This window comes from Excalfactoria chinensis, chromosome 9, assembly GCF_039878825.1.
Source record: "Excalfactoria chinensis isolate bCotChi1 chromosome 9, bCotChi1.hap2, whole genome shotgun sequence".
In the NCBI taxonomy this organism is placed as follows: domain Eukaryota; kingdom Metazoa; phylum Chordata; class Aves; order Galliformes; family Phasianidae; genus Excalfactoria; species Excalfactoria chinensis.
Window position 1 is genome coordinate 12,522,054 of NC_092833.1, and position 14,553 is coordinate 12,536,606.

General features: G+C 42.5%; 1 protein-coding gene across 9 annotated transcripts in view; it reads left to right on the forward strand.

Annotated features, from left to right (window-relative positions):
- The window catches only part of MCF2L2 (MCF.2 cell line derived transforming sequence-like 2), a 130,242-nt gene that overhangs the window by 24,667 nt on the left and 91,022 nt on the right, over positions 1–14,553 (forward strand). For all 9 annotated transcript variants that reach the window (XR_011904616.1, XM_072343946.1, XM_072343947.1 and 6 more), the window contains exon 2: positions 8,426–8,509. Coding sequence is in view for 8 of the 9 variants with exons in the window: in XM_072343946.1 (XP_072200047.1) it covers positions 8,426–8,509 (84 nt within the window). In the remaining variant the exon portion in view is untranslated. The remainder of the gene's footprint in view (positions 1–8,425; positions 8,510–14,553) is intronic.

The window sequence follows — 14,553 nt, forward strand, 5'->3', positions numbered from 1 at the left end:
AGGTGGTACACTGGAACTGAGAATCAGGTCCTTGAATTTATACACTTTTTTTAAAGTAAACTTTTTTTGGTACTGTAGATGCTCTCCAGTAACACCAAATTGAAACATCAGTACTCTATTCCAAATGCTGGTGGGACAATATATGGATGGGACAAAATATTGCTCAACTGATAGAGGCAGGAGCAAGCCTTCTGAATGTGGCAATAACATCTTGCAGGAGTACGCTGAAATTACATTTACAGATTATGCAAATGAAACTTACCTGATGCTTTAACATTTATCTGTGATCTTAAGAAAGTTCTTGTTTCTTGATGAACTTTACTTTGAGCATGCCTGTGGATTGAGGGGTGAATTTCTATGTGCACCTTTTCTGACAAGTTCATTCCTTTCCACATCCAGGAGCCCCATGTGAGGTTCCCTTGCAGTGTAACATTTAGCCTTCTGCCTCCACAGCTGGATCCTTTGTCTGCAAAATTTCTACAGGCAGGATTTAAATGTTTGTTTTGTTTTGTTTTAGGATCTAATGATCTGGCATGCTTATCAGCAAAGATTTATCACTTGACTATAACTCCTTGGAGAGCTTTACCCTCCTCTGCTCCCACAGGAGATGAGCTTCTGCAGGAAGGTTGTGGGTGCTGCCCAGGAGAGGGCACTGCACGACGCCAGACCTTGGCTGTACCCAGCTCTGCTGTTCCTGGGGCTGGCATTGGAGCTGAGCTGGGTCTAGGACAGCAGCTGGGCTGTTCTGTGTGTTCACTGTGTTGAAGCTCCCACCCTCCTGAGAGCAAAATGTATCTGGAACAGGAGACAGTTTGATCGCAAATCATTTACATGTGAACATTTGTGTCAGTGTGGGAAGCAGAGTAACATTAAGCTGCAGCTGGTAAATTTATTTGCTTAGAATGCAGTTTAGGAGAGGCTGAAGAAGGAAAGCACAATGTAAAACCATGTTCTGCGTCTTGCTGCTCTCTTAGTCTACCTTCATCCACAAAGTCTGCAGCTGTCTTATGTGTGTCTGGTGCTGTCGTATGGTGAAGCTCTACTTTGATTGGGCATTTGTCTGTAATTACATAGAGTTCAGTTTGTTTTCTCACTCTATACTACTGCAATCATTGTGTTGGTTGGATGATGGGGGAATGATAGAAGCACTGGGTATATTATTCTTAAGATGGAGACCCATTCCAGTAGCCTGACTGAATTATCAAATTTGGCTTGCCGTTCATTTTACAAGTAAAGGAAACTGAGGTCTGCTTGTGAGCTGGATTCCTGTCCCCTGCCTCCATTTCCATATCAGTAATACAAATGACACTTGTCCCTTCTAAGGCAGACTGATGGCAGGGCTAGTGTAAGAAATGAGGTCTTACTGCTGCATCATACTTCCTGTGTGACAGCTGCTCAGCTGTTCTCAAGGAAAGGAGCAACTCTTCACCTCTAGCTAAAGTTACCGAGCTCCAGAGTGTATGGTTATGTGCGAATGGTTTTATCAATAAACCTGCAGATAAGGTGATGAGACAGTACTGCCGCAGCTATAGCTGCTGTGTTACTGCTGTCACATGAACATGGAAGCACACATGTACTTTCTTCATGTGCTGTACAAACTTGTGTCCTGAAGTACTTGTTGGCATGGGTATTTAGAACTGCCTACTCCCCTGCCCAAATGCTGCAGCTCTGCTGACTGAACTTGTAGATCTCGTAGTCTTTTACTTTGTCTTTAAATAACAGTACTGTGTTCTGGCTTGTGGGTGTGCCTTTGGGGTAGCCCTCCACAATAGCTATCCACAGCAGTGGTTTCCCTTGGCCCTGAATACCCTACTATTTAAAGTTATTTTAATGAAAGTGCTTTCCATGCCTTAATCTAGGCAAGCAAATTTGTTTTGTCTCTGTAGGGATGTACTTTTATTTGTGCTAAGCTCCAAATGCCTCTGAAGCATCCAAGTATCTGAGCTGAGGGCTGCCTGGGAGGGGAGAAGGCAGCTGCACCTTGGGGAGGGTTAAAGCTTGGGTATGGTGTGCGTGCAGAGGTCTCTGCTGTGGTTTGTGCTGAGGCAGTTAATAAGCAATTTGTGCAGGCTGCTCCAGGAGAACGTCAGCTCTTTGGTGCACTGCTGGTTAGATCCAGGGCTGCTTCCTCAGAAGGCTGCCTCCTGTCATCCTTCCCCTCTGCCTCATGTGAACTCATTACTGCAGCAGGACTCCAGAGAAGCCAGCCTGCAACACAGGAGAGGGCACGTGCCTGTGAGTGTTTGTGGCTCTGAGGGGGAGACTTTGCTCTTTGAAGTGCTTCTATTGCTTTTTCTAATGGGCATCTAAACTGAGGTGGTGGTAACCGCTTGGAGAAAACTGCTGGAGGGTTGGCTGTGTCTCCCTAAGCAGACAGGGTGGCTGTGAGCACTGTTTGTCCCATTACTGAGCTATGTATTCAGAGTGCTGCTGGCAGCAAAGGCTGCTATGGCTCACTGTTTGTCTCCAGTGGCAGTAACCAGGGAAATATGTTTTAGTTAGCTGGTTTATGTTCAGGAGTGAGCAAGAAAACAGTCCTTCAGCTCCTGCCCTGAGTGGTCCCTTATAATGTAATCATATGGGTAGTCACTAAAATGATTCCGCTGGATGCAGTAGTTCAGAACTGAGCTAATTACTAAGATTTTTTTAGATAACATTTCAGCTGTGAAACTGTCTGCTGGCAAACTCTGGGGAGGAAGGAATGAAGCCTGCTAGCCAGCCAGCTGTATCTCTTGATTGTCTTAGCATTAAAGTATTATAGAGAATATATTTTAGCTTTGCAGATTGCCACATGTGTTTTTTGTTATTCATGATGGATTTTAACAGGCAGTGTGAAAATGTGAAACTATCTGTTATTGGATTCTGTTCTGTGGAATTCGTGTGCCAGCAATCCAGTGTAGCTGTGAAGCATGGATTTTGGGGAAGAAAATGAATAAACTTTTCTCTGGCAAAAATTAGAGACTATCAAGAAAAGTTTACTGCTGAGGGGATAGAGAAGGTGCTGGGTTATGCTGCTGCAAATCTAGGTTCAGTCCTTGGAGGTGCTGCTGAGATTAGACCTTGGCCCTGGGTATCTTGTAGTCTGGAAAGATTGGTTTGTAACAGAGCTGAATGTAACATTCCCTACGTAATATCTCCACCTTCACCTTTGTGCTGCTTGACATCAAGTAACATCTGTCTCAAAACAATTATTTTGCTGTGCAAATGATGTGGAATGGGGTTTCTTTTGTTCTTTGCTGTTTCTGGATGGTATACGATTTTACAGCAGTAATATATCAAGGGTCTTCATAACAGGATAGGATATAGAGCCACCTAAGCTAAACAGTGAGAGCGTATGCTTTTGTAATTCTGCCTAAGTTTTTAAAGTTTGACTTTCATGGCAATCTTGAATTATTTGTATACGCCAGAGGGACAAACAAGAATGAAAAGCTGTTTTTTCAAGAAGTGGTTACCTGGAAAATGCAGCAAAATCAGTTTCTTCTGCCAGGGGAGTCTATACCAAAATGTTTTAAAGTTGGCTCAGAAAGTGGAAATAAACCTTAGAGAGTGAATGGTAACAACAACAGTGCTGCATACCATAGCAGCAGGGACCCATCCTGCTTGGGTTGGTGACATCCTGCCCACCTGTTTGACTTGAGTGAATAACTGTTTTCTGAAATACATGTAAGCCTGATTGAGAGCTGTCAGCTTCACTATTTCTGCATCTTGGGATCCCCTTGGCTCAGGTTTTAATTCTGTGTCTGAACTTCCTGGCTGTTCCACCATCTTAGAAATAGACTTATTTCAGTGTACATGTTCTTGGAGTGCTGTTTCATTCAACATTTCCTCTCCGTTCAGAGCAGCTGCACACAGACTTAACCTTGCCCTAAGCATGTGCCTGAGGGGTGTGCTGAACTGGCAGTCACCAGAAAGCCTGGATCTAATGTCTCTCTGTTCCAGGGGGAAGTTCTTGTTTGGGTCCAAAATAACTTGGTTCGTTTGCATTTCCAGTGTAAGGAAGGAAGATGCTGGACTCCTTGTGACTTGAAAGGCACTGCAAGCAAGTCCTCAAAAAGTCCTTGCAGTTTGCTAGCAGCTGATGTGATCTGAGGATAAACTAGAAATTTTCGTGTTGCATAATGATAATGTTGACCTGCACATGAGTGGAAATTCTGATTCTCTGCTGTGCCTGCCTGCCTGTAGTACTGCAGAGGGATAAGAGAACAGATGGGATTTCCTGCATGTTGCTAGCTGGATTTTCAGTTCTTCTGAGTACAGCAAAAGATCTGTAGCACTCGAGGCCAACTCGTATCAGTAGCTGATCTTGCTGCTTTTCTGTCTGGGCTGGAAAAATAAACAGACTTTATCAAAAAGTAAACAAAGGGCACAAATGTTGAGGAAGGGAAATGAATAGAATTTTCCAAAAGGAACTCAAACACAAAGCTTCTTTCTCTGGTGTAATAACCTGGAATCACTTTTTGGAATGAGGAAAGATGTTTTACTTAAGGACTTGCATGGCAAATTCTGGATGGACAGTGTTTTCTAACGCTTCAGACTGCCTGAACCTTCTTCAGTGGTGACATGTAAGCTTACCTCTCTCCTCTGTGTGTTTAATTCTTAAACCTAACTTAGCTCTGCTATACGCTTTGCAAGCTGTGTGGGTTGTTGTTCATGGCCAGAAGACACAGGAGTTGAGATTATTTGATCTGTAGGTCAGATAGTCAACAACTAACTTCTGAGCTCTGGATTTATGATACCTTTTGCTAATTTTAAAGAAGAATGAGAATGCCTAATGCAATGACCTTTTCATGCTCTTCAAATGAAATCTTTGACCATTTGCTTAACCCTGGCTGGCACTTGTCCACAACATCAGCGATTTGATTTTTATTTTTCCCCAGATCCACAGTTTTGCTTCCAATGCTGCAAGGTTCATTCTTGACTGAACTTGCACAGTGTAAAAGTGGGCTGATGTACTCCACCAATTCAGCAGATATTTTATTTCTCTCCCAGCTGTCTTCCTCCCCTACTTCTCCTATGGTATAATATACATGTGAACTACTTATTAGACTTTCATTATGAAGAGATTAACTTTGCTCTGGAAATTTGTAACCCATTAATGCAAAATTAGTGACTTCAGAATTGAAGCAAGCCTTCCCTCCTTGTCAAGAGAAGGCCAAGCAGTTGGAGTGTTCAGTCACTAAATAACAAAGAAGCCCCAGTGCCCTGTTATGGCTCCTTGCCTTTGGTTGTCTTTCGTGGAGCAAAAGGCACTGCTGTGTCAATCTGCTTGGAACAATCCAATCCTTCACTCCAGCAGATCATCTTTCAAACGCTGTTGGAAGCCATTAGTTGCCATTAGCATTTAAACTGGATTCTCTCTGCTAAGATAGAACAAGATTGTATTCATTGTAGCTTTAATCAGCTGCTATTGGCATAGCTCTGAAGGCTGCAGTCTGTGTGCTGTGCTTCAGACCTGCTGCAGGAATGAATGCAGCTGTGATGAGGAATAAAATAGGCAAGTGTGCATGGAGGGTAACCCAGGCATATTTCACTTCTGAGTGAGGAATTATGAAGTGTGAGTGCTTTTCCTCTTAAAATTTGGGCAGTGCAATGTGAGCTTTCTTCCCCAGAGACATGGGGGGGAGGTGTAGCAGTGTTGGGCAGATGGCTGCAGTGACCACTTTTCTTTTTCTCCTTCCGACTTGGCAGAACAGCTTGAGAAACCGTGCAAGGCCTAATGCTTCTGCAGTGAAACTGCTCTTACATGCAAAAACTTGAACAGTCTCTGCTAGGAACTGAACATAGAGCAGTTTAAGAGGAGAACAAGGAGTACGTGAACAGACTTGTTTCATTTTTTTCCTGTAGTATCACATCCTTACTTACATTTTAATTGTCCTGGCAAGTTTAATTAGCTCAAGTAGTGAAGATCTGCACAGTATGTGTGAAGATTCAACTTCAGTGACCTGTGTATGATACTGGCATTGTTTCACATGCTACTGTTTGAACAATTAAACTGTTCTTTACATTTGAGAAGCTAAGCATGCCAGCCTCTTCAAATAGAGTTAATACCACACAGAAGCTAGGAAATGCTTGAATGAAGATGATCAAGATAACTGTTTCCCAGCCACTTGAATGATTTGCGTTTTGATATGATCTCCAGTTGCACAGCTACACACATCTTTGCTGGAGGACGGGACTGCTCTGGAGTGACTAAGGGCTGCCAAATCTGCAGATATTAGTGGTATATATCTCATAGGAAAAGCGTGCGTTGCTTTTGCCAAGAGGCTAAACTTCATATCTTGCATGTATGTGGCTTGCAGTATGCAGACCAGAAAGCCCACAGGGCATCCTGGGATGAAGTCTAATGCTCAACAGTGGGCAAAATGTCTTGGCTTTAAAACAAATTCAGACCTGGGGGATTGTTTTTGGTTGAATTTTAAGTTTTTCCAGGTGTTACTTCTAGTCAAAGATTAAAAACTTCCTTTATCAGCCCCAGGTAATCATGCCTGGGCAGCCTGATCTAGCAGGTGGCAACCCTGTCCGTGGAAGGGGGGTTGGAACTAGGTGGTCTTTGAGGTCCCTTTCAACCTAAGCCATTCTATAGTTCCATGATATGTTTCCAAGGAATGGAAGTTCTATTGCAAATTCTGTGCTGCGGTGATGTTAAGAAACCACCAGTATTGGACAGTATATACCTGAAGCACCAGTCTAGATGAAGATGCAAGAGGGCAGGTATTTCTTTGTGTTGTTGCTACAGGCATTTCTTATCATGTGATGTGATTTGTCTTTGAGGCCCACAGGACACCTTCCTTTGTTGTTTCAGACTTCATTAACCTTCAGTTTGATTTTTCTTCTGCTACATCCTCTCCATTCATGTCAGTGAATAGACATGAGCTATACTATATTACTTGAATGTGTGATTCTTAGTCAGCAAATGTATTTATATACCACCTTTCTCATCATCTGGATGTCTCCTGCAGAGTGTGGGATCTATAAAAATTCATTCCCTTGTGGCTCACTGGTGAATGTCTTGCCCAGACATGGAATTAGAAGAGACCTGCCTTGCACTCTAAGAGTTCTTCTTTCCATTACTCCATTTTATCCTTACACCACAACATTCTTGTGGTAGAAAAGCATCTTTAGAAACCAGAAATGAGCTACTTTTAAAACAAGTTGCTAAAGCAGCAGTATGAAGTGGGGTGGAATTCTGTTCTACTCAAGGCTATTTGGTATCAGTAATTCCTTCTTATTGGCCAAGATTAAGAGCAAACCCTGGCACTGACAGGCTGACTTACCCTGAAACTGAGCAAATCTGTGAGAGGCTAAAGATGGCAGAATGTTATCTGTGAGGGAAACTGCAAACTAAAGCAAAACAAAAAATGTAATAGATTACTGTTAATTTGTTTGCTTTGCCTTTTTCAGTTTCCTTAAAATGTGGTGGTCTTGTGACTATTTGCTGGTATCTCTGTGCTTCCACCATACAGATTATGAATTGTCTGTCTGGATCCTTCTTCCTTCCACCTGCTAGTTAAGCTGTTAAAACTGAGTTTAGTAAAGAGGAAAGCTCTACAAAGCCAGGACTGGTTGTTGCTTCTGTCATCATGATGGCTAAAGGCCCAATTGTAATAGGTTCTATGCAATATAAACCTGGATCCTGCCAGTTAAGGTGGCAGATATTCACCAGTAAAGAAATGTTGCTCGTTTGAACTGTGGTGAAGAGCAGGAATTACCTGTTCTAGTTAGTGCCTGTTGCAGAATGATATCACATTAACTCAATGTGAGATTATAGTTGCTTGTCACTGTACAGATCACACAGTCTACACATGTGTAAATATTGTGGTGTTTTTTCCCCAGCTGCTTATCAAGATATTTTTAACTTCTCAGTGTGTACTTTGAAAGAACAGGCTTTGTTTTCATGACAAGAAAGCCTAGCAGCCCTTATTTCCTCCTTTTACTATGTACTTGTTTGTAGCGGAAAAAGCATCACGACGGAAACTGTTCTGGGTTGGCTGCTTACACAGAGTCCTTAAGAAGAAAGCAGGGAGTTTGGAAAGAAATGTGGTCCTGTATCAGAAAGAGACTTTAGTGTCTCAAAAACTGCTTTAATATGGGAACCCAGATTCAGTAGATAAACGTGGAACATGAATTAGAGAGGAGCAAGCTGTCACCTTGAATGAATCTGTGACAAGTTCTGGCAAATCTATTGGAGCTGGTTTATGAAAAGCTCTCAGAAATCGCTAGGCAGTAGATAGAAGTAAGTAGGCTGAGGATGAGACCGTAAATATCATTAATTTATCCATTTTGGTCATATCGTATCTGCATGAATGGTCAAGCCAGGCTCTTCTCATTTGAGTATCATCTTTGTTTTGCTGGGTTCTTAGGGGATGTAAAAGTTGTCATTAAGGTTTCATTATCTCATTGATGATTTCTGTTTTCACTTGTGCAGATGAAATCATGCAGCAGGAGATACGGCCGCTGGTTGCAGTGGATATAATAGAACAGCTACACAGACAATTTGCTATCTTATCAGGTAAGAAGTTTCTTGTAATTACATTTTGGGATTCTCTTGGAAATGTGCTGGAATCTGTCACACTGACTGTCACTCTTCAGTTCTGCACAGCAGTCACAATAGCGTTTTTATTTTTTTATACTGACAATGAAAAGGACTGTCATAATCAGACCCTTACAGTGCGTGGAACTGAGAAATACCAGCCTACTGTGTCTGTTTTGTTTTGTTTTTTTTTGAGACAAGTTAATTTTCTGTGCTTTCCACAACGGTAAGAAAATAAATAAACCTTTTTGTACATGAATTTGCACAGTGTCCAAACATGCTGTTTGTGGGAAAAGTTTTGCTTTGTCAGGGAGTTATTCATGTCCTTCCCCCTCTTCCTCATTTGCCTTTGTTTTAGAAATGATTCATTTCTATAGTGTAAGATTCTAATCTTTTAATGGTTTGATTATTTCATATTCCTTTGTTTCCCTGAAGTTTGCAATCACACAAAGTGATACAGTTTCTGCCCCAAATAAATAGATGATATTGAAATATTTGCCAAATTATTTAACACACTTTGGCTCCTGCAGAAGATAAATCCTTAACTGGGTCCTAAAATGGCTTCTTCATACTTTTTAAAATGCTGACTTCAGGGCCTCTGGCAACTCCTTGTATCTCTTTTTGCTGGTTCTGCAAATAAGGAAACTGAGAATTTGCCTTCCTTCTTCTCCATAGACACACAGTAAATTTTCATCAGTTTCCAAAAAGCACTCAGATTGTCACAGTAAGGTGTTCTTGGGCAGCCTGTTCCTCTCTACTGGGGAACTGCTGAAGTCTCTGAAATGCCTGTGGCAGCCCTTTGAAGGACATGACCTGCTCAGAAGTTTCCTTAGCCCAGTGTTGTATGGCTGGTGACCACTGGTGGGCTGAGAAAAATGCAAGAACAGAAATATTCCTTTTTGTTCCTTTGCTTCAAACAGACTTAGGCAAAAGCCAGAAATAGATACACTTCTAAAAATGCATTTCTCCCAGGGTTACATGTTTTGTTTTTTTCCTGTAGCAAAATGTCATCATGGTGTTTCTATTTATTTATTTATTTTAATCGAATGAAAACAAATCTGGGTGCTCTTCTTCCACACTTACTAAATTAATGTACACGTAATTACCTCATCTTCTTTTATTTATTTCTTTTTCTCTTGTGTGACTGTTCTTTTCCCTTACAGCATGTTGCTTTTCATTAGGCACGAGCAACCACAAATATTTTGGTGCTTCAGTGCTTGCTTACATGGAGACCAAAAATCTCCTGATATGTAGCTTATTTCCTGGTCTTCCATGCTGGCACACTGCAGCTCAGTAGCCACTCTTTGACAAAACCCTCTGCTCTTTAGTCTCACCATGGTAGGCAGGAAGGCACTCCCTGATTGCTTGTGGGCTGCTTTGGGCTGATGGATCATGAGCTTACAGAACAGTTTTGTAAGAATGGTCTATTGTGTTTTATAATACGTGGGGATATTTCTTTGACTTAGTAGGCTGCAGCCGCCAGAGAGCATTTAGGTACCTCTGCCATGATGCACATGCAGAGCTCAGTGATGTTAGCAATGGCTGTCTAGTTTGTGCCACAGCACAGTCTCACTGTTGAGCTCTCCTGTCAGATCCATCTGTCCAACGATAATGTGAATCACGAGTTGATTTTTACAGATTTTTTTTCTAGCTGAAGTTTTTAGTTAATATCAGCTTTTTCTTAACAGCTGGTAGATGAGGTCAGAGTTAATGAAATCGTGATATTCCTGTGCAAAAAAGCAGGGAAGAGAGTAGAATGATTTAAACCAAAGCCTCTTTGTTTTCTCTATACATGACTCATTAGAAACACTTTCCTCAACTACTGCTGTGTAAAAACTTCTCAGAAGAGGATCTGACTCTCTTGTCATCAAGCAGTTGATGGGAATTAATTCAGCTAATAAATCTGATGTTTGATTATGTCATTGTCTAGTTATAATGAATGTATTGGACACTGACAGCCTTCTGCGTGTCCTGGTCCTTCAGCTACCAGACTAACATCTTGGTTAGTACTGTACTGTTCTTGCCAAGAAAAGGGAAACACTCCCAGGCCTTCTTTGCAAGACTGCCATGGTCGTGAAAAAGGCTGTAGTGCAGTGTGACAAGGTCCTTTATCAAGTAGCTCTACTTCAGTCACCTCTTCCATCTGCTGATCTAGCCTTGCTTAGTTTCTGAGATCTAGTGAGAGTGCTGGCTCTTGTGGTTAAGTTCCAGTTTTGAAACCACTGCTGCCTCTTTCCTTTCCTTGGAAACTGATCTCTCAATTATGGGATTACAGCTGTGACAACATAGGAGTGCTTTGCACATATAAACAGCAATGTTTGTGTTTCTGTAGCTGTTAAGGGTACTATATCACAGGGCTGGGTAGTACTAAGGAGTCATTCTTTTTCTAACCTAAACCAGTTTTTACTGAAGAATGGGGACCCTCTGGTAAAATATTCTTCCTGTCCTGCTAATAGACTAATAACCCACTCTACTAACCTGCTCTTCTGAACTAATATCAACCTTCTTTTCATCTGCAGCTTCACAGCCTGTTTTTATCTCTAATCACTCTGTCAAAGAGTCTAATCTGCCAGTTGCAGCAAAATGGATCATGTTGCTAAATCACGAATTTATTAGACAAGCCGTCATGAAATGTGTTAGCAGATATTCATTTTCTTTTTGTTCTGCTCCTCTGAAATCGATGCACTCCAGCGGATTGGTAACTGACTCTGAAGCCAGTTTATTTCCAAAGCCTGGAGGGCATTTGGCCATCTGCTTCCTGCTTGAACTGAGCTTTTTGGAAAACCTGGCCTGACCCTGCTGAAGGGACCGTTCGAAGCTTGTCTGAAATTCTAAACCCAGGAAGTACAGTTCAACTTCAGTGAGAAATTCAGCATTCACAACCCTTAATGGACACAGAGGAAAAAAAAAAAACAACCAAAAAGCTGTTCCAGAGCATGGAAAAAGCAAACTTGACCTAGGCAGAGAAAATTGAGCCAAGACATGACTGAACCCTTCATCTATCTGGCCACAAGATGAATTGTACTCAGCTCTGCTATGACTAAGGGAGCTTTCTGCATGTGGGCGAACAGAAGTAATTTGCCTGCACGTCAGCAACAATTGAAAGAAAACTTTGCTATACTAACAGATGAGTTGGTGTCTGTGGCAGGCTGGGGAGGTGTGCAGTGCAGCCAGACTTTTGGAACTCCTCTTGCTGATAGCCTGTACTTTTAATTTCTATTTATTTATTTATTTTCCATTTTGTTTTATTTTCCCAAGGGATTCAGAATACTTGGTAATATCTGGTTAGAAATTACGAGTCTAGCTGTTACTGTTACAAAAAGAGCTTCTTGCTGTGAAACGGGACTTGAAAATATCCCATAAGCATCTAAACCATTCCTTTGCTTGGTGCCTGCTTGGTGAAACAGAAATGGCAGAGTGTTTGACTTCCTAGGACCCCAACTGTGTCTAGGAATTTAGCCTGTAATTATAACTGCTTGTTGCTATTACATCTGTCATCCTAACATGCAACTCCAGCTGTGGGAGCTCTCAGAATGCAGCGCTCACACCTCATTTGTCAATCACACCCTTCATACTGCTAAGAAAAAATTAAACTTCATTTGCTGCCATGTCCTATTATCCCTCATGCATATTCTTACTCTAAAATGCTTCCACTAATTTATTGCTGCAGCTCAATTCTGGCCTCATCTTCACTGTAATAGCTAACCAGGATGCACTGGCTCTTGGAAGGACTGTTACTGTGTCCTGTGATTTATGATTTTGTCTTAAGAACTTGAAAAATATCCAATAGGAGCAACTGGGGCTCTATGCTGTGTACCTGGGCTCTGGACTCCATGCCTTGCACTCCCTTCATTCAATTTACGTGTTATCTCTCCTTCTTGTTTCCTCCTTCCACACTTGCTGTGTATGTGTACTCCTGTCCTGTCAACCAGCTTCTTCCTGTCTCTTTGCCCCTAAGCCACAAGAGAAGAGGAAGAACACTGAGCAAGCTGAGGAAGAAAATAAGGAAAGTGCTCGGGAAAAAGAGAGAAGGGATGCTGTCATTCTGGGTGGCACACCAGATGGGAGGTCAAGCTGACTGTAATCCTTTTCACTCCAGTCTTGGAACTTTTTCTAGGCAGCTTTGCCTCCTGCTCATTCAGCTCCTGCTGATGTTGTCTGCTTCAAAGCCAGGAATAGGAACCAGTGGCCTTTAATACTTTGAATTTGGATTGGATGTGAGGCAGGATTCTGGCTACCTGCAAAGGCAGAGAGCAAAAAGAAGCTGAATATCTTGAGGGAGATCGATGAATTGATGAGTGGCAGCATGTATTGTGCTCAGGAGATAGGTGAGTCTTTACTGGTAAAACTATGGAGCCAGCTCTGACAGCAGCCTGGATGTAACTGCGGGCAGCAGCACCCAGTGGGCAGCTGACAGTGTCGTCAGGGCAGGGTCAGGAGAGAGCCTGGTGTGAGTTCGGCCAAAGGATGGCCCTGAGCCTCCCCTCCCTTCCTGACAGCTGAACCTCCAGCTCTGGTTGCTGCTGTTTGCAATGGTGCCCTTCACTATCAACATGTCCTCTGCCCTTGGCCTGCAGCCAGTGTCTGGGGCTGCCAGGTGTTGGAGGAGGCTGAGTGCTCCAAGAGAGCTACAGGGTGGCATCTAACGGTGCCTGGAGGAGCTGCACATTGGTGAGGCAGATGCCTGTGCAGTGCCTGAAGTGCCGCCAGGCCCAGCTGTGCTGATATCTCTTTTTTCAGTGTCTCTTTATTTCTCCTCTTACTGCACCAACCTCAAGCTGTTATAGCCTGCTCCTTCCGTGCAGCACATAAGCTCAGCTCATGCCTCACGTTGCTTTGGCTTCTTGTCAATCTCCATTGCTCCTGGCAGTGCTTGGCCCTTTACTTTGCTGCTGAATGGAGCGGACGTGCCCTGGCTAGCCATAGTGTAACTGCTCAGCTTTGCGCTAAGTTCATGTCTCATTCTGCTCAGTGCTTCTTTTCAGTCTCCCTCCTTCTGCCTTTACTTTCTACTTCAAATACCTTTTTCTTGTTCTGAGTAGAGTTCTTCAGTGGACCTGTTGTAGCCTTTTCTATTCTTGGCTGGCTTAGTAATGAATTGTAAAATTTTCGATCAGCAATTAGGGTTTTTTTCCCCCCACTAGTGATGCATAGAAGTATGGGTTTTAGACACAATCCTGGCAAGAACAATAAGTCTATACAGAGTCTTTCGACCAAATTCCATGTGCTCAATCCTAATGACTGTGGAACTCACTGAAGACTGTCCCTGCTGGTTTTTAGTGTGTCCCCTGCTGAAGCTCCGAAGAGCCAGCAGCAGTATCTGAAGGATGGGAAGAAATCTTTTGACAGCTCCCTAGAACACAGGGGTAATGATGGCTCAGGGAAAAAGAAGGGGCTGCATCTTGCCAGTTCACATTCTGCAGAAATTTGCACACTGCAGCAATGTTGGTTTGGTGTCAAGGAAAAGAAAATGGCACGGAACTCTTCTCATTGAGAAGAGAGCATTTTAGATACTCTTAATGTATAAGTAGCTTCTACTTCATGTCTATAACTGGATATGGATTGCTTTCCCTACCAGTGTTTTGGATTTAAATGTATGAGTGACCTGTTCTTAATATTCACGTTATGGCTTGGCACCCAACACTTTGGGCATCCCTGCTTTTTCTCTGTGATAGTACTTAAGAATCCTCCCTCAAAGTTCACTCTGATTTGTTAGTATGACAGGAACTGAGAGCTTCCTTTCTTTATTGAAATACAGCTATATTAAAGAACTTTTTGAGCATTCTTCTGTTTTAGTTGCAGCAGTAGCTGATACCTTAACTTAAGAGAATGGGATGGGGGCCCAAGAGCTGTTAAGGTTGTGTTGCCCTGTCAGAGTTGAGATGCTGCAGCCTTTTAGTCAGATGCTCAGGCAGCCTTCAGTTTTCTTACACCCATTCTGCAGATGGCTTATTATAGGAGAAGACCCTGTGACAAAAATACGCACCCACATACTCAGTATGCCTCATCAGCCTGCCTTATCT